Source organism: Phyllopteryx taeniolatus, chromosome 9, assembly GCF_024500385.1.
Source record: "Phyllopteryx taeniolatus isolate TA_2022b chromosome 9, UOR_Ptae_1.2, whole genome shotgun sequence".
In the NCBI taxonomy this organism is placed as follows: Eukaryota; Metazoa; Chordata; class Actinopteri; order Syngnathiformes; family Syngnathidae; genus Phyllopteryx; species Phyllopteryx taeniolatus.
The window spans coordinates 5,511,612-5,533,704 of record NC_084510.1 but is presented as its reverse complement, the minus strand read 5'-3'; the positions used below and the strand labels follow the sequence as shown (position 1 = coordinate 5,533,704).

The window sequence follows — 22,093 nt, the reverse complement described above, 5'->3', positions numbered from 1 at the left end:
TATTATGAACGAATCAGAGAATGAACACAATCAGTTCCTTTTGAATAAATAAAGCTAAAATACTTTTTTCATTTGGTATGTGTTCACCATAGAGCAGATATTACAGATATTACTCTGATATAGTATTTCAGCATTCCATTTCATGGTTTTCTCTTGATTAGGTTTAATAATTGATGTGGATTTACTTCTGTATGCTTGTGTATATGGGCAAGATCATGCTCCATCCAAGCCATCAACTACTGTATATAATATGCAACAAGCCACAACAACTGAGCTGTCAGGATGTCCCTGTGTTGATGATAGTGACAGACGAAGTACTCCAGATTTGAGAGGGACTTGGTCTTGTCATCTTTTCTGTCATCAACAAGAAAGCTCGTCCTCTGTGGCCTGTTGTGCAATCACATACGTGACTTTGACGAGGCTAACGTCTGTCAAAACCGCTAACCTACCACTGAGTCAACAAGAACAGACAATGAGGTACCCTCAGCTCACTGCAGTGACAATTATGTAATTAAAAGATAATAGGGCAGCAATGTGCATGCTAATGTATCCACTTTGATCTCAATCAACCACAGAACTGTGCTTAAAATGCTAAGATTTGCAAGAAGCAGAAAAGATAAAACCTCTGTGGACGGACAGAAAAAGAACATTTAGTCAGTGGTGTGCAGTCGGGGCCAACAAGGCCTTCTCTGCACTATCACAAGCACTGACCTACTGTACATTTAAAATTCACATGAAATTGTATTAATTTATTTCCAACACTCTATTATCTTCTTTACATAGCATCTCCTGGCTTGCAGTAGTGTCTCTCTCTCTCTCTCTCTCTCTCTCTCTCTCTCTCTCTCTATATATATATATATATATATATATATATATATATATTATTATTATTTATTTATTTTTTTGTCCAATCAGATGTCAGCTTCTGCGTGTTGCCATGTCAATGTAATCTCCCCAGGTTCTTCAGAATCAGGAGTCCTCACCCATGAGATCTACACACTCTGACATTTATTTATTTTTTAACCAATCTGATTTCAGATTCACCAAACAAGGCATTCACACAAGCTTATTACGATAGCATTTTTCTGTCCTCTAATTGGTTGATCAGAGCTAAATAGTCTATAGCAATTTGCACAATGAGTAACGATGGACAAATCGACTTCGTGTTGGACACTAAAAATAAAAATTCACTGTGGACTTTTAAAGAAAAACTGGACATTGTGAGGATGGTTCGGTCGAAACTGTAGCTAGCTGTCTTGTTTCAACCCAGAAAAGGATTTATTGGGCACTTTCAGAGCAGCACGACAACTTGCGAGCTCTGACTATTCAGTAATCTAACGAACTAGCCTTTAGGAGTAAAGAAAGGAGGAGGGATTTTATGATCTATCAATAGTCGGCATCTCTTTTTTTACATTTTTGTCATGGTATTAATAAATTTTGATTGTGGACATCTCCAAACTATGTAATAGTATAGAGGTTTGGACTCTCTCTGTAATGCTATGCATAGTTATATTGCATTTTCAAATTTTATTTTGTCAAATTATGACGGTGACATCAAGAGGTGGATTTGGTCACTTAAGTCTCCACCAAAGTCCCACGTCTAAAATGCACCGCCTGCCATTGATTTCAGTCATAACAGTCCAAAGAGTTTTTTTTGTTTGCTTTTTTTTTATAAAGGGCATAAAGGCTGACTTGGACGTGTCTGAATAATTACATCAATAACACATTTCCTTACATGTATGCCAGCTTTTGCCAATACCAACAGTGCTCCTATATTTGAGACGATGTTTTCGACAATTTAGACAAAGACTACGTGATCTGGCAGATGACACCGCACAAAGAAATGTGACTCATTTTCTTTGGTTTTCACCTGTTTTGTTCAGTATTACAGCATCATTTGCTTATCACCGCTTCCTTGGAAGTGATGTTGAGTGGAAGCTGTTTTAGCTGCGTTTTCTTCCATTTTCCTGTAGGTGCAGTGACCACATGGGCCATTTCTTTTTTTTCTGATTTCTTGATAAACTGTATGTCCTAATTTCCTCAACAATGATATAATTGGTCCACTCAGCTTCCAATAAATATTTGTTTAGCAAAATGTAAGATATGCATCTTACAAATATGCAATTATGCATTTTCATCTCTACACTAGCTGCACACATTTTCAGACATTGGATGGAATCATTTACATTTGCTATTCATCTCTATGTGATGAATAGTCCACAGTGGAGAGAATCAACCCAGCTAACAAGTGAGAGGAATACTGATTGCTTTGTTGGTGTTTATACATTCAAATCACATACTACAATATTGTGGTGAGCAATCCTCTGACCTTTTGGGTGTCTGTGTCTGCAAAGGTTAAGCCAAAATAGTCCTTCTCCAGCAAGTTGAGGTGCTCACACACCATGTCTATCAGCGTCTGTCCTTTCGACTGTTTCTGCAATGACAAATGCACAGGGATGTTTAAAATGTCAGCAAAGACAAAACAGATGTCTTCCATTATGTTAGCATGGGCAACACCATGGTCCAGTGTGCATGCCTTGCAAACTTGTATTTGTCAGAATGGGTAAAGTTTGGTTAAATAATATGAGACAATAAAACAGCTCCATCATCTGCTTTTATGTTTCAATCAGTGCACATTAGGCACTTGAAAGTAAAGAAAAGGGGAAAGGTTCCTGAAGATGTTGGTCAAGATTACATAAAACCAACATACAGTACAGCCAGAAACTATTTCTTTTTGAAATGATGACGAGAGAGCCGCACGGTGGGCGACTGGTTAGAGCGTCAGCCTCACAGTTCTGAGGACCCGGGTTCAATCCCCGGCCCCGCCTGTATGGAGTTTGCATGTTCTCCCCGTGCCTGTGTGGGTTTTCTCCGGGCACTCCGGTTTCCTCCAACATCCCAAAAACATGCATTAATTGGAGACTCTAAATTGCCCGTTGGCATGACTGTGAGTGCGAATGGTTGTTTGGTCCTATGTGCCCTGCAATTGGCTGGCAACCAGTTCAGGGTGTACCCCGCCTCCTGCCCGATGACAGCTGGGATAGGCTCCAGCACGCCCGCGACCCTAGTGAGGAGAAGCGGCTCAGAAAATGGATGGATGGATGGATGACGAGAGAGTGCTGAAGAAGGCTGAAGGTAGATTATATATTTTGAGGGTTGAATGCCAGTACTGTAGTGTTTCAAAACAGACTGTTTGACTGCGCCTGATGAAGAAAATAAAAACATTCCCGACACACATACATGCAAATCAGTTGCTTTTCGACGAAATTCGCCGTTTTCAACTCAAAATAGGCCATTTCCGTGAATCGTACAGATCAGATTAGTTAGGGGGGGGTCACTGTCGCCGTTGTCATAGGCTGTTTTGCACTCTTTGAATGCTGGCAGCGAGATCCATTCCACACCTCCACCATCCACACACAGATGTAATTGTGAATATCACTCCGCAGCGGACTAATATGCAGTGCATCAACCTGAGGTTCCACCTGAGCGCTTGGGACCTGCTTTGGAGCCAAAGGAGTTGACGACACCAGAAACCACTTTCACCGCACCACTTTTTTATTTTTTGGTCTGTCACTTATTTCATGTCGGTCACCTTTTTCATCCCTTTCCCCCAACCAGTCTACATGTGTTTGTGGACTCGGAAAGAGCATTCAACCATGTCCCTCAGGGAGTCTGTGGGGGGGTGCTTCACGAGTACGGGGTACCAGATCCCCTGATAAAAGGTCTGTTTGGTCCCTGTACAACTAGTGTCAAGAGTTTGGTCCGCATTGCCGGTAGTAATTCGAATTAGTTTCCACCGAGGGGTTAAGAGGGTCCGGTTTAGTGACATGAGTATTTCGTCCCTACTTTTTGCAGATGATGTGGCTCTGATGGCTTCATCAAGCCGTGATCTTGAACTCTCGCTGCCGCGGTTCGCAGCCAAGTGTGAAACGGCTGGGATAATAATCAGCACCTCCAAATGTAAGACCATGGTCGGAAAAGGGTGGCGTGCCCTCTCCAGGTCGGGCATGAGATCCTGCCCCAAGTGGAGGAGTTCAAAAGTATCTTGGGGTCTTGTTCACGAGTGAGCAGGAGCTCGACAGGCAGATCGGTGCAGCGTCTGCAGTGATGCGGACTCTGAATTAGTCGATCTGTTGTAGTGAAGAAGGAGCTGAGCCGAAAGGCAAAGCTCTCGATTTACCAGGCAAACTATGTTCCTAGCCTCATCTATGGTCACAAACTGTGACCAAAAGAACAAGATTGTGGATACAAGCAGCCGGAACGGATTTCTTCCGCAGGGTGTCCGGGCTCGCCCTGAGAGATAGGGTGACAAGCTGTGTCATCAAGAGGGGCTCACCGGGAGGAGATCCAGAGAGACTGTCTCTCGCCTGGCCTGGGAATGCCTCGGAATCCCCCCGGAAGCGCTGGTTGAAGTGGCTGGGGAGAAGAAAGTCTGGACTTATGTGCTTAAGCTGCTGTCCCTGTGACCCGACCTCGGATACGCGAACCGAAATGGATGGATGGATGGATGGATGGATAAATTACAATGCATGCTTTACATTATCAGCGCTGCCAACCTATAAAAAAAATCACCTCCAGAACAATTTGTCCAAATGTGCCTGAATCTCCATATTTTCAAAATTTTGTCAAGAACATTTCTGTGTGATAGTCATTATCATAATCGTAAATAAATTATGGCTTCAATATCCATCCATCCATCCATTTTCTGAGCCGCTTCTCCTCACTAGGGTCACGGGCGTGCTGGAGCCTATCCCAGCTGTCATCGGGCAGGAGGCAGGGTACACCCTGAACTGGTTGCCAGCCAATCGCAGGGCACATAGAAACTAACAACCATTCGCACTCACAGTCATGCCTACGGGCAATTTAGAGTCTCCAATTAATGCATGTTTTTTGGGATGTGGGAGGAAACCGGAGTGCCCGGAGAAAACCCACGCAGGCACGGGGAGAACATGCAAACTCCACACAGGCGGGGACGGGGATTGAACCCCGCACCTCAGAACTGTGAGGCTGACGCTCTAACCAGTCGGCCACCGTGCCGCCTGGCTTCAATATTTGTTTTTTTAATGTTTTTATTCCATCAACCTTGTAATGGTAGATGCTGTTGCATCCTGAATCAAAGTATCAGTACAGTATATGAGATTTCGACAGTAGTATTGGTTTCTATCTTGTGCAATGTATGTTTTGTACACGTAGAAGTACATTTAACAAAAAGAAATGTAATTGTCTTCTCTTACATGCTATTTACGTATATTGCAAATTTATATTTCCTATCTCCACAATTTCTGCTGAAATGGTGCAAATTTCCCCATTGTGGAAATGATAAAGGTTATCTTATATGACAAATATTTATTAATAAAAGTATTTACTTTTCACATCCCATCATTCCAGTAATTAATTCCCTGTTTAGATGTGGCGTCCTGTGTGGATGTGTATTATTTTATGTTTATATCTCGTAACACGTATTAATTGGCCTGTTATTTTGTTGTTTCAAGTTGGTTACGCTCTGCGAAAACGCGGGTCCAGCCAGTGTACTGTACCACCAAATCACTGATTTCGAGTTTGCGACTGCTTGTAATGAGAGCTTAGAAATTAGCACCTCGTCCTCCCTTCGTGACACTTGTAAGAAGCACGGTAAGAAGTGTAGCTTATTCGCTACCGTGGAGGCGATGATCAGTGACTTAAAATGCATTGACACCGGACGCAAAGAGAACTTTCGCCTCCACGGCTGGCGTAATAAAATAGCGCGCACCAAGCGGCTGTTCAATGTGAGCGCGCCGGTAATGTAAGATGCTGTGTTTTTTTTCCCATACCAGGAGCAATCAATGTTACGTCTGTCATGATCAGTGATTTCAAAATACGGACGTTCCGTAACATTTGGCAGCTCTGCATAATGATGTCCTCCACTTGAGCTTGAAGACATTTTTCTGAACTGGACCTTTTCTTAGCATGTAGTTGAAGACCCCTGGTTTTGCTAGACAACTGATTATTGGAGATCTGACTGATTGATTAATTTAATAAGAACTCTGCCCAGGACATTTTACACTAAATATGGTATGATATTGGAACAGCCGCTATTTCAAGCACCATACTACTTAAGCCAGGCCTGTACTCCCACATCTCTAAACAGTAGCTGGAGGTCTCCTTTATGCACCTTTGTGAGGACTGGAAAATATTAAGAGCACCCAAGACGTAAAAGCATTCATAAGCATAATGCAAACTATTGTTGCGGTGTTGACAGGAGCCAAAGATATTTCTGAATGTTTTCATTGTGCTGAAGGAAAAAGGTGATGAATGTGTTGTTGCATTCCTGATGTTCTTTACTCACCAAAAAGTAAGAACTACCGTTTTTATGCACAGGAGGAGGCTTGTGAAAATACTGGGCCTCATTCATTTAATCCATTTTACTAATCAGTACAATTCAGCTTTCCATTGTATGGTTTGGAACTCTAGGCCTAATCCATGACCTTGTTTGTGTTTTGGACAATACAAGAGCTGTTTCACATAAGTCAATGGTATGACTTCAAAGCAGCATTTCATACTGGAACCTGAAGTATTTACAAGTGCAACTCATTAACAGTCTAAACTAGAATTGATTTGGATGTCTTCTTGTACATTCACAGAACCTCTTGTTGTACATGGCTTTGTCTTCCCTTCCCAGCAGGTGATGAATGTCATTTCAGACTGCTGGAATAAAGCAACAGACGTATGTATGGAAACACTTTCAATATGCAAAAATCAGTGTGTGTTAAGGCAACATGTAATACTGCTTCACACCCTATGAGCTCTCAGCATGTCATTATATTTTTGTATTGCCTCATCCACCCTATGCTACGTTATACAACAATAAACTGCCCACAGAGACCAATAAAAAGAAGAAAGTGGTTAAATAAATCATGTTCAGGCTAATTGTTTAATGTGTTATCACAATTATTTGTTCTGTAATGCGTACCTCAATTTCTCCTTTGTAATCCGACAAATCCAACAGTGCCACTTTAAACTGTGTTGTTTTATGTCTTTTGGAGCCTTTCTGTGGTGATTTGAGGTTTTTGTTTGGGGATGTCTTCTCAGATGTGTCATCATTCTCCTTCTGCTCATCCAGAGACTTGGAATTCTGCTCCTTTAAGTGGTATAAAAGTAAATAAAAGACAATCAGTCTAACAACACTATTATAATGTTATATTATATATTTAATTATTATTATTGCATAAAATAAAATATCAAGCAGAAAAATAAATAGGGGTATAATGAGAATCTCCATGTTACAGTTTTTAACAGACATTTGGAGAGTTCTTGTTTAATAAAAAAAATATATATATGAGTACCGAAAACATAGAGTCATCATTATCTCCAAGATTCCTAGGCATTATTGTATCTCTCCATAGTAACGTAATGTCGTATGTCATTAGTGTCATTTTTTTTTTTTTTTTTTTTTTTTTTTTAATCAAAAGGGTAAGCCCACCTGTTTTGGCATCTTGGCATCCAAGATTGGCTCCTGCATTTCTGCCACTTCCCCCTGCTGTCTGGGAGGACTCCTGGCTTGTCTTGGACACCCAGCACACACCTCTGTCACTTAGGTAAGGACACAAACCTGAGAGGAAGCAAACCAATAACAAATACGTTCAAAAAAGCATCATAGAACATGCGGAAAAATTGTTGCCAAACATATTTCTCTTTGTTTTGTTTACAAGCATGATCATCAAACATGATCATAGGGAAGAAATGGTTCATTGATCTATTAACTATATAATATCAAACAGCTACTAATAGTCTCATTTTAAAATTATTCTTACTACCATATTCATCTGTGCTGTGCATGTGTTGCCCCTGAAGTGTGTGTGTGTGTGTGTGTGTGTGTGTGCTTGCGTGCGTGTCTTTTCTTATCATGTTTGAAGGGTTCGTCTTCAGGGTTTATATACAGGCAAAAAAATAGATAAGGTAACAGGGTAAGAGAGTACACAAGACATTTGAAAATAATGAGAGCACGACTGGAAGAACGACAGAGAACAAAATAAAACTGAAATAGACAAATGAGACAACAAGGCACACAAACCAAATAAACAAAACTACAAACGTAAATCACAACATGGGCGAATGAAATGATAAGGATGACTGTAATGTTACAAAACACAGATTATGTTTCAATCCTTTCCTTTATAAATATTGTGATAATACTGGTAACCGTGATAATTCCTGTCACTATAATCATGAAATTAAATTTCATGATTAAATTTTGAAATTTCATTTCAAAACACACATACCTACAAAATAAAAATTTTAATTGCTGTTATTTTGTTAAGTCTGACTCAACTCTGTGTATGTGATATTTCATGAGCTCTTGTGGGCGTGCATTTTATTGCACAAGACACAAAAATAAAGATGTGCATTATACTGTACTGTTCAACATCCCCCACACTGGGTTTCTCACTGTGGATGTGCAATGTGTTGTTGTTGACTGTCACTGAGGTAAAACAGTTGTCCAAGGTTGTAAGGCCGCACTTTTAATTAACGTGGGAAGGAAAAGCAATAAATGAAACACTTGCCAATTAACAGTTTATTGCTCCTCATATGTTGGTATTTTATACATAATCCCTACATTTCTCAAGAAAGCAAAATAGACCTTGGAAAACATTTATCTTACCCCTCTGTTAAAAGTGCTCAATCGATTGTAAAATTCTTCATTCAAATAAATGGATTATAAAAACCTTGAGACAACAGTTCAGGGCCTTGGTTGTAATCCAGTCAAGGCCAAGGAGGCCCTTCTAATCCCACAAATTCAGCAACAAAATCTATGTGGGGATTGTGAATCGTGATCGCTGACGACTAAGAAGGGAACACAAACAGTTGACACTGGCATACTAAGGTGATAAACCATAGTCAACCAGCCAGAGATGCTCTTGGCTTTTTTAAATAAGGTTTAGAGCATGTGACAAACTTCATTTCCCCTCATTTGCTGCTTTATCAATCCTATAGCCCACCATTTATCATCACATATAAGCCCCAATTTTAATTGGACCACACTGAAGTGATGCTTGGGTAGCATTACAATAAAGACATTTAAGAACTGAATAAATGTATTGTAAATGTTCCTTGATTAGTTTAGTGGTTGTCAAGTGGTGTAAGGCACATGGGAACCAAGCATCACTCGGGTATAGTCGGCCGACCTGAAGTGAACTTGTGACAAAAATAAAAAAAATCTTAAATTTGTCAAACCCAAATGGTGTGTCCAATACTGTCATCTAAAATTTGTGATGACTGACCAGTTCTGCCCTGATGTAAACTTGATTTTGGGTTCCTTATTATGCAGTAATTTGTGGGAACAGGGAATATGCAAGTAGCGTTAATGTACATATCACACACACAGTCATTCTTGCACATGACTTTGTGAGATGTATCATGATAAAATATACTAACATTTTTTTGTTAATAATCAAGACTTTTTTTAGACTAAAGTTTTTACATATACTTTATACAGGTAAACTGGGGTGCTATGCTGGTGAAAGAGAAAGTAGGTGAAAAGCATGCTGGTTGACTGTATACTTTCAGTAAATGTTGCCTTGCTCTGCAAGATGTACTACAGCTGGTCATTATGGGCTTACTTTTCAAATCCCGAAGAATTTTGTTGATTACAATGAAAAGTGTGTAATAATCTACAGAAAAATAGAGGTACAATTTTATAGTTGGAAAAATTAGTTTCATCTTCTTTGAACTTTGCTTGTTACTTGGCAATGATGATGTGCTGCCATACCTTCAGTACTATTTTAAATGACTAGTCCCGAATAAAAAACAAAAAAATGCATTTTATGTCTCTTCGCAAGCCACCATTTTGTCCTGACCACCACACATACATATGTTGCTTCGCCTCTTTCTGTCTATATACAGGTCTCTCAAACGTCTCTCAAACAGGCTCTGTTTAATGAGTGTCTACCCTACACATACACTTGCACTGAGATATGTACCAATTTAGTTACCTGAACTGCCTCAACTGCATTTTTAAGACTGTTCGCAACTTCCTGATATCCATCCATCCATTTTCTGAGCCGCTTCTCCTCACTAGGGTCGCGGGCGTGCTGGAGCCTATCCCAGCTATCATCGGGCAGGAGGCGGGGTACACCCTGAACTGGTTGCCAGCCAATCGCAGGGCACATAAAAACAAACAACATTCACACTCACATTCACACCTACGGGCAATTTAGAGTCCCCAATTAATGCATGTTTTTGGGATGTGGGAGGAAACCGGAGTGCCCGGAGAAAACCCACGCAGGCACGGGCTCCACACAGATATTATTTTTTAAATTTTCATATGACCAAAATGTCTGTGAAAATCTCTCATAAAATGTTCCTTTCCTTCACCCCCCTTTGCTCAGTCAGAAACAATCGTTGTAAATATAGTTACAGCCTATACACTTACTCCCTGAGTTAAGTCCTCCTTATCATTTCATATCACCGTCTTTGAAATTACTCACCCACGCTGGTAGTTGCTGGGAAATTTCAGTGAAGCTGAGACTACACAATGCCAATGAAGCATATTAACAACTTTTTAGAGTTAATTAAACAATAATGTAAGTCCAAAAATGTTAAAACACACAAGAAAAGCCACATATACAAAGCTCTCATTTTTTTCCCTCGACTGTTCTACTGCGATTTATATTGTTTAATTAACTTTGCCTCTTAATCACTGCTATGACTGGGTCATAATAAGCATACAGTGGGTACGGAAAGTACCCCCTTAAATTTTTCAGTTTGTTGTATTGCAGCCATTTGCTGAAATTCTTTAAGTTAATTTTCCCCCCTCATTAATGTGCACACAGCACCCCATATTGACAGAAAAAAAATGGAATTGTTGGATTTTTTGCAGATTAAAAAAGAAAAAGTGAACTATCACACAGCCATAAGTATTCAGACCCTTTGCTGTGACACTCATATTTAACTCGGGTACTGTCCATTTCTTCTGATCATCCTTGAGATGGTTCTACTCCTTCATTGGGGTCCGGCTGTGTTTGATTATACTGATTGGACTTGATTAGGAAAGCCACACCCCTGTCTATATAAGACCTTACAGCTCACACTGCATGTCAGAGCAAATGAGAATCATGAGGGCAAACGAACTGCCTGAAGAGCTCAGAGACAGAATTGTAGCAAGGCACAGATCTGGCCAAGGTTAGAAAAATATTTATGCTGCACTTAAGGTTCCTAAGAGCACAGTGGCCTCCATAATCCTTAAATGGAAGACGTTTGAGATGAGCAGAACCCTTCCTAGAGCTGGCCGTCCGGTCAGACTGAGCAATCGAGGCGAAGAGCCTTGGTGAGAGAGGTAAAGAAGAACCCAAAGATTATTGTGGCTGAGCTCCAGAGATGCAGTCGGGAAATGGGAGAAAGTTCTAGAAAGTCAACCATCACTGCGGCCTTCCACCAGTCGGGGTTTTATGGCAGAGTGGCCCGACTGAAGCCTCTCCTCAGTGCAAGACACATGAAAGCCCGCATGGAGTTTGCTAAAAAAAACACTTGAAGGACTCCAAGATGGTGAGAAATAAGATTCTCAGGTCAGATGAGACTAAGAGAGAACTTTTGAGCTTAACTCTAAGCGGTATGTGTGGAGGAAACCAGGCACTGCTCATCACCTGTCCAATACAGTCCCAACAGTGAAGCATGGTGGTGGCAGCATCATGCTGTGGGGGTGTTTTTCAGCTGCAGGGACAGGACGACTGGTTGCAATTGAAGGAAAGATGAATGCGCCCAAGTACAGGGATATCCTGGACGAAAACCTTTACGGCCCCATACTCTAAAGTCCCCCTTAAACAATTTGATGTATATATATATATATATATATATATATATAGATAGATAGATAGATAGATAGATAGATAGATAGATAGATAGATAGATAGATAGATAGATAGATAGATAGATCTAGACCAAAAATTTATAGTATAAGTCAGTATAAGGGGGCCAGAATGTAAGTTTGAATTTAAAAAAATCATAACCTGTCACTATTCACTTAAATATCATCAAAAATCTGATGGTTTCCTTTTACTACATAGTGTGTTATCCAATTTGTTCCACTTGCTTATATCGAGAACAACCTTCCCACGGGAAATCTAGACCACGGTTTTGCTGCTACCTTGCCTACATTTGTCCCCTGGGCTTGGTGTGGCTCGCGGGCTCATCTTTTTCATTCCCTTCCACAACCACTCAATGAGCCAATCACAACTCGACTTTTGGCCCCTCGCAGTCTGAATCTGTCTTTCAGGAATTGGAAGATGAAGCCCCCACCCACCGACCCCACCCCCCTGGGACAAACTGCCATCATTACTTTTCTCATGTAACAGATACACATTCCCACTTACCACCTGCATGTTTTTCCCCTTTTCATTCTTTTCTATTTTTTTTTTATTTTATATTTATTTTTGCATGCCCGGAGTGATAATTTTGTTTCATTTTGTTTAGTAGGGGCCCCCATTAGGAGATTTCCGAATACGGATGTCTGGTTCCAGTTGTGTTGTTAATATGGACTTTCATTTCTTGGGGCCCCCTACTAGCCACTAGCCAATAACAGCGAGTAAGGGGCCCTATGCCGGGGATTATTGACGGTGACACATAGTCGTTGCAGTGTCTGAAGCAGATTTTTGTCACTGATATGGGCCAATGTGAATTCTCTCTTGGGGCCCCCTTAAGCATTAGTCTATAAAGGCAAACAGAGAAGGCATCAGGGAGGGCATATGCATGCCTGTGGAAGAGTACTGGCTCAGCTCAGAGATTTTGATTGCCATGGTAACAGCACAGCACAGAGTATTTTTTTTTTCTCACACCTGATCATCTCTCTCCTCAGTGGAGAGACAGCCATACAAACGCAGGCGGGAAGATTAGGGACTAAAAACAAGGCGATGAGAACAAGACTCCCAAACACAATGTACACTTAATAATGCGAAATATCAAAAGGAAGAGACTGAGCTACTGTAAAGTGCCGCTAGCCTGTGACACTCAGCCTGTATATGCTACCCTTGGGTCAAATTCTTCAGAACTTTAATTTTGACTATCATAGCTATGCAGGCAGGGCACGGTGGCCGACTGGTTAGAGCGTCAGCCTCACAGTTCTGAGGACTGGGGTGTAGGGTTAACCCTAACCCTAACCCTAACCCACCTGTGTGGAGTTTGCATGTTCTCCCCATGCCTGTGTGGGTTTTCTCCGGGCACTCCGGTTTTCTCCCACATCCCAAAAAACATGCATTAATTGGAGACTCTAAATTGCCCATAGGTGTGAATGTGAGTGCGAATGGTTGTTTGTTTGTATGTGCCCTACGATTGGCTGGCAACCAGTTCAGGGTGTACCCCGCCTTCTGCCCGATGATAGCTGGGATAGGCTCCAGCACGCCCGCGACCCTAGTGAGGAGAAGCGGCTCAGAAAATGGATGGATGGATAGCTATGCAGATGACACCCAGTTATATCTAGCAGTGTCTCCAGATGACTACAGTTCAATTGAGGTGTCACTGTCTAAAACAGATAAATAACAGGATGAGCCACAATTTTCTTCAATTAAACCACAACAAAACTGAGATAATTGTTATTTGCAACAAAGTGGTGTATCACAGCTGAGGAAAGATAGATAGGTTACGGCAAAGATACCATCCACCATCTGTTGGCTACTATTATTTCCTCCTTGTTTCAGCTTTGATGCCCTGCAATAATAGCAATTTAGTTCATGCATACTTCAACCCATCTTAAAAATGTTAGAAGTCCCACAGCTGAAATTCTTGTGAAGCAATGTATTTTTATATTACTAGCAGATAATACTATGAGGGACACACAAAAGGTAATGAGCCCAATTTAATTTAACCTACTAATAATTTTAAAAAAAAAACATTAGATATAGTTAATGGTTTGTACTTTAAATACTTCTTTTAAGGTTTTTTTTTTTTTTAATGTTTTGTTTAAGTCTTTCCTCTTCCTATCAGTCGGAAATAACGTCATTTTTGGATCCCCGTCAGAAGCTGAGAGCTATGATTTAATTTCTTGCTTAGGAAGGGTAACCACCACTAAACATTTTCAAAAGGTTGTAAAATGTGGATGGGGAAACTGCAATAGGCTACAGCACAGTCAAAATGTGGGTGTCCAGGATCAAAGGTGAATATAAAGAGCCTGCTTGGAGTGACCACAGTGACAAGAAAAAGAGCAGCAGACCATCAGTGGTTAATCCTGGGAATAGTACTAGGGTGGCGGCACTGATCAAAGATTGTACAGTCTAGGACCTGAAAAACAAGCATGTGACTCTTATGCGTGCATCATCAAGAGCCCAGTACCAGGCCAGTCGTGGTACACAGAGAATCATGCAGTTAGGCCTGGTCATCATGGTCGCAAAACCCAACAGTCCAACAATAAAGGAGGTATAGCAGTGTCTCACTTGCATGACACAGGACCACCCCCTCAAAACAGGGCAAATTCAACAAAACAAAACAAAAAAATAAACGGGCTGTAAAGTATACTATGATTCTTATTACACTTATGAAATATGGAAATTCAATCCCTCCAGCAGATGTTTTGTAGTGACCCACATGCCCTTTCAAAAAGATGGAATATACTTCAGCAGGTACTTAACTGAGCAGTAAACTCTAAACACCTCAAGAGGTTGTAAATAGCTCTGACACTTCGTTAAAATGCAGCAATACTTCTGTCCAATGTGTGACAGCTTTTCTGATCTATGGTGCAATAGATCCCGTAAATCAGCAGGAGTTTGCTGACAGGGACAAGGACACTCCATAACAACATCAAACATAAGTTCATCGCTCGCCATATACAGTACACATTGACAATCACACTGTAATACTGATGGGAGCCGCTCCATTCTAGAAAGCGTGAGGCCATTCACAGTTTTCCATTGATTGACGTGCTTATGGATGTTTGGTTTTCTTTCAAAACAATTTTGGTTGTGGCTTTCAGAGTGGTCTGAGGATACTTCGGCTTCTCATCGCAGTCCAAAAAAAAAGAGTAATGTTTGTTAAGGACTGTAAATTGCCCGTAGTTGCACTTGTAGATGGGAATGGTTGTCTGTTGACTTTTATCACCTGTTACTTTCTTTTGTTGTTTATCTGATACCCGATTCTGATCTTGTATCTCTTGTGTTTATGTTCTTCAAGTACTTTGACTTTTTTTTTTTTTTTATTTGCTAGTCCTGGGTGTACTTGCCTCTCACTGTAAATTGCCTGGAATAGGTACTCAGGGTAGTTTTCTGTACCAGAAAGAGAACTACCATGATCCAGCCGGAAGCTCCGTATCCTTTATGACAGACACTTCAATCAGTCATTGTGTGAATTTGACCTTTTCCCATGTTTTGCTGGGGACGACATGCTTTGAGGGAGACATCTGCATAACCACACATAAGAGGAGCGACAGATACTTGAGGGAGGATCATTCATGCATGCTTGCTAGGAGTATACAAACCAGAATACAAAGTAAGCAAACATGGACATAAGTGTGGGAGAACAAGGGTGGTTAAACAGGTTTATTGCAAGCAATAAGAAATACATTATCTGCAATGGCATTGACATTGCAAATTTCACACTTGCCAGTTACAACACATGCACAATCTAACAAGAGCCAATTAAGGTTGCAAAATAAATTTTGCCTTTACAAAGACGACGGTCCTTATTAAAGAGTGCAAGAATACCTAATGTGGCAAGTACCGTAATTTCTTGTGTATAATTCGCATTTCCCCCCCCCCCCTCTCCCCCACAAATATTGTCAAAAGTCCATAGTGCGCATTATACATAGGTATAGGGCAAATTGAATTTTTTTTTTTACATTTTACAAATGTATGCCGCCATCTAGTGGGTATAAAAAATCTGTACACTTTCATTCCAAAACGCCACCGCCTCCTAGAGGTTATGAGAAAGGTGTACACTTTCATTCTAATATGCCACCGCAGCCAAGTGGTTATAAAAAAAAAAGTGTAGCCTACAATTTCATACCAATATGAGAGGGGTACGTATGACTGCATATATGTACAGTTGTGCTCATAAGTTTACATACCCTGGCAGAATTTGTGAATTTTTGATTTTATTTTATTTTTTAAATATGACTGATGACTGAACAACACCCATCATTAATTTCATTATGGTTATGTTTTGTGTAATGATAATGCTTTTCTGCAATGCTTGACCATTTAATTTGCATACCATTAAAATAAAATTAAATGTATTTCGCCTGGTCCTTCATGTTTTCTTTAAAGAATTGGATCCATCTTACAAATTCCGCCTGGGTAATCAAATATATGAGCACAACTGTGTGTTTTCTAATTTACTAAATAAATGTAGGGCTGTGAATTTCAAAATGAGAGCAAGTAAATGAACAAAAGTATTACGTGTTCAAGTAAAGTGCTTAACTTCAGAATAATTCTTTGAAAAAAACCTAACAAAATACAGATCATACTTCATGTTTTGATCATATGGGTAGAGGCAAAATCAAGCATTGTAAAAATGCATTATACATAGGTAGAAGGGTTTTCCAGAATTTGGAGGTCAACTTTGGGGGTGCGTATTATACATGGGTGCCATTATACACGAGAAATTACAGTAAGTAAACAAACGTGGATTTACACCGCAGGTCTCAGTGCCCAATTCTGATTTCATTCCTATATAAGATTTTAGAAATGTACAGGTACATTTTGAGTAAAACACATCTGAAACAACTTTGTTGAACAGTTTGAGATTCAAAATACTGTACACGTAAAATACATGTATACAACTACACAAGTGTCAATACTGGAAGAAAACAATAATATGTACCATTTAATTGGCCTGGACAGACTACTCATTCACATGGCTGGCCACCAGCTGAAATTAAGTTCCTTAATTAGTGTCCCATACAGCTGTAATTTGTACCATCCATTCATCCATCCGTCACTGGGTGCCAGAGCCTATCCCACCTGGCTTCGGGCGAAAGGCCGACTACACTCTTAACTGGTCACCAGTCAATAACAGGGCACATATAGACATGGACAAGCATTCCAATTCACATTCAAACAGTCACTGAGTGGAAACTGAACCCACACTGCCTTTACCTTTGCCATTTACCATATATAGCAGTCTATGTAAGTGACGGGCAACATTTACTATTTATTAGTGCCTAATGTTGCTATTCATTAATAAACATGAATTAACAGACAGAAGAATGTCCAAATTGAGTAACTTTTTCAGTTCAATAGCTCATTATGAACTTCCAATGACTCTCGGAATGGCTCTTGTAATCAATATGAGTAGGTGACTTCCTTAATAGTACATTGTGATACAATAAATTAGCATAAGTTAGTGACAATAAAGTCTTCGCCAACCCTAGCCTATTTGGTGTTTTTCTTTATTTATTTATTGCGACTTACTGTTTGTGACTTCACATTCTACAGTCAATGTACAATTTCTCGGCATGGAGGCTTTTCCGTCCTCCACTTAATGAGCGATTGTCAGAAAAGTTCTATTTCCCTAAACACTGCAATGGATCTGGGTGGGGATAGCCTCAAGCTAACACGAACGCCGCACTGCTAATGCTCGCCGAATAAGTAAACGAAATTTAAAAAAAAAACCCGGACTCACCCCTCATTATGCTCGAGGACTTTAACAAAGCTAAACTCAACCACGAACTCCCTAAATACAAGCAGCACATCGACTGTCCTACCATGGAAAATAACATTTTAGACCACTGCTATACTACGCTAAATAACACATACCGTGCCAAACCTCGTGCAGCACTGGCCTCGTCTAATCACTGCTTAATTCACTTAATACCGACATAGAGGCAAGACTTAAATGTATGAAGCCTCAAGTGAAAACAGTGACAAAGTGGACCAATGAAGCAAAGATAGAACTTCAAAACTGTTTAGACTGCACAGACTGGAGTGTCTTTGAAAATCCAGCTGGCCAGCCTGGATAAATATGCGGACACTGTCACATCCTATATTAGTTTCTGTGAAGAGGTGTGTGTACCAACAAAGTAATTTCGCACATTCAATAACAACAAGCCGTCGTTCACTGCCAAACTTAAGCAACTTCGCCAAGCTAAGGAAGGCGCATATCAGAGAGCGGGGACAGGGCCCTGTATAATCAAGCTGGAAACCAGCTGACTAACGAAATTAACATTGCAAAGAGAAGCTATGCAGCAAATTTGGAAAAACAGTTTAGTGCTAACGACTCTAAATCAGTCTGTCACACACCCACCCAGCCACAATCACCTCTGACTTCTGCGTTGACCATCCACGAACACGATGTGAGACGCATCTTCAAACAACAAAAGATTAACAAAGTGGCAGGCCCAGACCATGTGTCCCCATCCTGCCTCAAAGTCTGCGCGGACCAGCTCGCTCCAGTCTTTACACAGATCTTCAATAGATGTCTGTCACCATTAAACCTACAATTTCGGGTCTAAATGACTACAGGCCTTTCGCCTTGACATCTGTGGTCGTGAAGTCCTTTGAACGTCTCGTGCTGGACCACCTCAAAAGGGTCACAGGTCCCCTGCTGGATCCCCTGCAGTTTGCCTACCGAGCGAACAGGTCTGCGGATGATGCAGTCAACATGGGACTGCACTTCATCCTAGAACACCTCAACAGTGCAGGGACCTACGCGAGGATCCTGTTCGTGGACTTCAGCTCAGCATTATACACCATCATCCCTGAACTTCTTTCCTCTAAACACCTCAAGAGGTTGTAAATAGCTCTGACACTTCGTTACTCAGCGTCTCGCCTGCCATCTGCCAGTGGATTTACAGCTTCCTGACGGGCAGGACACAGCAGGTGAGGGTGGGGGAGACCACCTCATCCACACGCAGCATCAGCACTGGGGGTTGTGTCCTCTCTCCGCTCCTCTTCTCTCGCTACACAAATGACTGCACCGCAACGCACCCGGCTGTCAAACTCCTGAAGTTTGCAAACGACACCACGGTCATCGGCCTCATCAAAGACGGTGACGAGTCGACGTATTGACAGGAAGTGGAGCGGCTGGAGCTGTGGTGCGGCCGACACAACCTGAAGCTGAACACACTCAAGACTGTAGAGATGATTGTGGACTTCAGGAAGCATCCTTCGCCAAAGCTGCCCCTCACGCTGTCCACCTGCCTTGTGTCAACCGTCGAGACTTTCTAAGGAATTACAGTCTCCCAGGACCTAAAGTGGGCGATCAACATCAACTCCGTCCTCAAAAAGGCCCAGCAGAGGATGTACTTGCTGCGGCTTCTGAGGAAGCACGGCCTGCCACAGGAGCTGCTGAGGCAGTTCTACACAGCGGTCAGTCCTGTGTTCTTCCATCACAGTCTGGTTTGGTGCTGCTACAAAAAAGGACAAACTCCGACTGCAACAGACAATCAAAACTGCTGAAAGGATTGTCGGTACCCCCCTACCCACCCTTGAGGACTTGCACGCTGCCAGAACTAAAACAAGAGCATGCAAAATCCTCTCGGACCCTCCACATCCTGGTCACCAGCTCTTTCGGCTCCTTCCCTCAGGTAGGCGCTACTGATCAATGCAAACTAGAACTAGCAGACATTCCAACAGCTTCCTCCCTCTTGCAATCAACTTCTTAAACAGCTAACCTACAATTCCATTGCAACATGCTAACCCTTTATTGCTCAGTGACTGTTTTTCTCAATGTCTTTATGTCTCAAAACTGTTCTTTGTCAATTGCCTGTCTGTTGCCGTACTAGAGCAGCTCCAACTACCAGAGAAAAATTCCTTGTGTTTTTTGGGCATACTTGACAAATAAAGATGATTCTGATATAATTTCCTGTGTAAAGATCTGTAATTACAAGTCAAAGACCATTTTAAAGGAGACAAAGTGCGTACAGTATCTAATCCTGAATACGCCCATAACAGAAGGAAATGACACAAATTTTAACCCTGCCCAAAAAGCCATTCATGACTGTTTCAATAAAGGGGTGGCCACTGATTTCAAATATACTTAATTCCTGTTTTTTCTTTAAATCACACAGTTTCTTCTGTTTTGGAATCTTTTAACATAAGAGTCACAGACAAGCTATTGTATGTTAACCCCCCCCCCACACACACACACACACAATGTCCAACGATTTGCCTTGTATTCCAGTGTCTCCCCACCTTATGGTTATTTTTGTGCTGCAATAATTAACAAAAATATTATTTAGCATTTTCTATGTGCAGTAGAAGCAAAAGCTGTCTTTTAAGGATTACAGCATTACAATTCAGTTTTTACTCTGCTGGGATGGCTTCCTTTTTGATTGGATTTTGGAGCGTGTGTCTCTGTGAAAAGAACACGTGTGGACGGAGGTCACTAATGTGACAACAATCAAGTTTAGGTTCATCTTTCATTTTTCAACACCAAATAGGTCAGACAATGCTTTTATGGAGGCGGCGCGGTAGATAACTGATTAGCACATCTGCCTCACTCGTGGATTGGTGCATGCGTGGGTTTACACTGAGTAGCCCAGTTTCCAGCATGCATGTTAGGTTAACTGAAGACTATAAATTGTCCTTAGCTTTGAATGCGAATGTGAATGGTTGTTTGTCTATGTTTGCCTATGTGGGCCATGCGATTGGCTGGCGACCAATCCAGGTTGTACACCCTCTCTCGCCCGAAGTCAGCTGGAATAGGGTCAACACACCCATGACCCGAATAAGGATGAGCCATATAAAGAATGGATGGATGGAGGCCATTATGGACCGTAATTTGTACACGCACTGAGCCATCGCATAAATGTCTTAAAAATATGATTTTTTTTTCTCTGGAATTTCTCTGTCCATCAACCTTGCTTCTTACCTTATGATGTTAGCCTACAGCTAAAATGGTGAGCTATGCTCCAGCACTCTTGTTTCTTTCTCTCTCTCTCTCTCTCTCTCTCTCTCTCTTTCTCTCTCTCTCTCTCTCTTTTCTCTCTCTCTCTCTCTCTCTCTCTCTCTCTCTCCACTTAAGAAGGCCTCACAAACGCTGATTACATCATCACAGCATGTGACTAAAACGGACCAATCACGGGAGATGATCCCCGTGGCATTCTACGCGCAGCAACAATTTTTGCTGTGTGCGCGTCAATCTACGCAGAGGGGCCGCGTGGGCCAATTTGTCGGTCACGTGATGCAATGCGGGCGTTGTCGGGCACGCAACCACGGGAGCATAAAGAGGGCTTAACACTGGGCTTGGCCCCCCTGTAGGCCCCCCTGTAAACCCCTCTTCCATTGACAATATGGATAGGATGTAACCATAATAGTCATTCAAAATGTTCAATCTGCACGCCCCCTCCCCATGACGATTGTCGTCCAGCCACTCGGAAAAAACCCTCGGACCATGGCCCCTCCCCCCACTAAAAAAGGGCCAGAAACGCCACTGACTGATATGCTGCAGATGCAGACATGAGCCACCTAAAGAGATACCAGCTGGGAAGCAAATCCAAGGGGGTTTGTTTTAGTTGTATTTCTTTGCTTGTTCCACACTCTGGGCCTAATTTTGTTTGCGGTCCAAGGAGAGCCGTGGACACAGCAAAATATGTTGCCAGTGGTCTGTTGCTTTTCCATGCCACTCTGTGTGGGCTGTATAAGGCTCTTCCACAGGCATGCAAAATAGCACAGGGTTATGATGGTGTTAGGAGAGAAACAAGGTGTATACATTGTAGGTCGCCAATTGAACTGAGCCACAAGCAAAAGACTCAGTCCACAAAATATAGTATTCCAACAGCGCCTTCAGCATCACCCAGACTCATTGTTATGACCCATTTGGAGCTTGTTGCCTGGCGCCCATGGGAGAGTGTGGCACCTGGCCCCACCATATGGCACTCATCGTGAATGGGGCACAGTACCATACAAGAGAGGAGTTGCAAAAGGAAGAACTGTATGCTAATCAATGTCTTTTTGTGAAGAGGTTTTGCTCATAGGGTGCTCAAGTGATCCTTCACATTACATCACCTTAAATAGATCCCTCGGACAAAAGCCAACCTGCGTTACATGAAGAACAAGATGACGCTTGATCTCAACTGCAGATGAAGACAAATAGTCTTGAAGGAGGTTTTATCTCATGCTTTCTCTGCCTTTGACAATGTTGAATAACAAGCAATTATCTGCAAACAGTTCCATTTTGGGACACAGATAATGCAAGA

The 22,093-nt window shown here is 41.6% G+C and overlaps 1 protein-coding gene across 14 annotated transcripts in view; it reads right to left on the bottom strand.

The window, feature by feature from the left end:
* The window catches only part of LOC133483988 (band 4.1-like protein 1), a 119,251-nt gene that overhangs the window by 57,176 nt on the left and 39,982 nt on the right, over nucleotides 1-22,093 (bottom strand). For all 14 annotated transcript variants that reach the window (XM_061785974.1, XM_061785968.1, XM_061785967.1 and 11 more), the window contains 3 exons: nucleotides 7,460-7,588; nucleotides 6,950-7,117; nucleotides 2,330-2,434 (listed from right to left, as the gene is read on the bottom strand). In XM_061785974.1, the coding sequence (XP_061641958.1) occupies nucleotides 2,330-2,434; nucleotides 6,950-7,117; nucleotides 7,460-7,498 (312 nt within the window). In that variant the 5' untranslated portion in view covers nucleotides 7,499-7,588. The remainder of the gene's footprint in view (nucleotides 1-2,329; nucleotides 2,435-6,949; nucleotides 7,118-7,459; nucleotides 7,589-22,093) is intronic.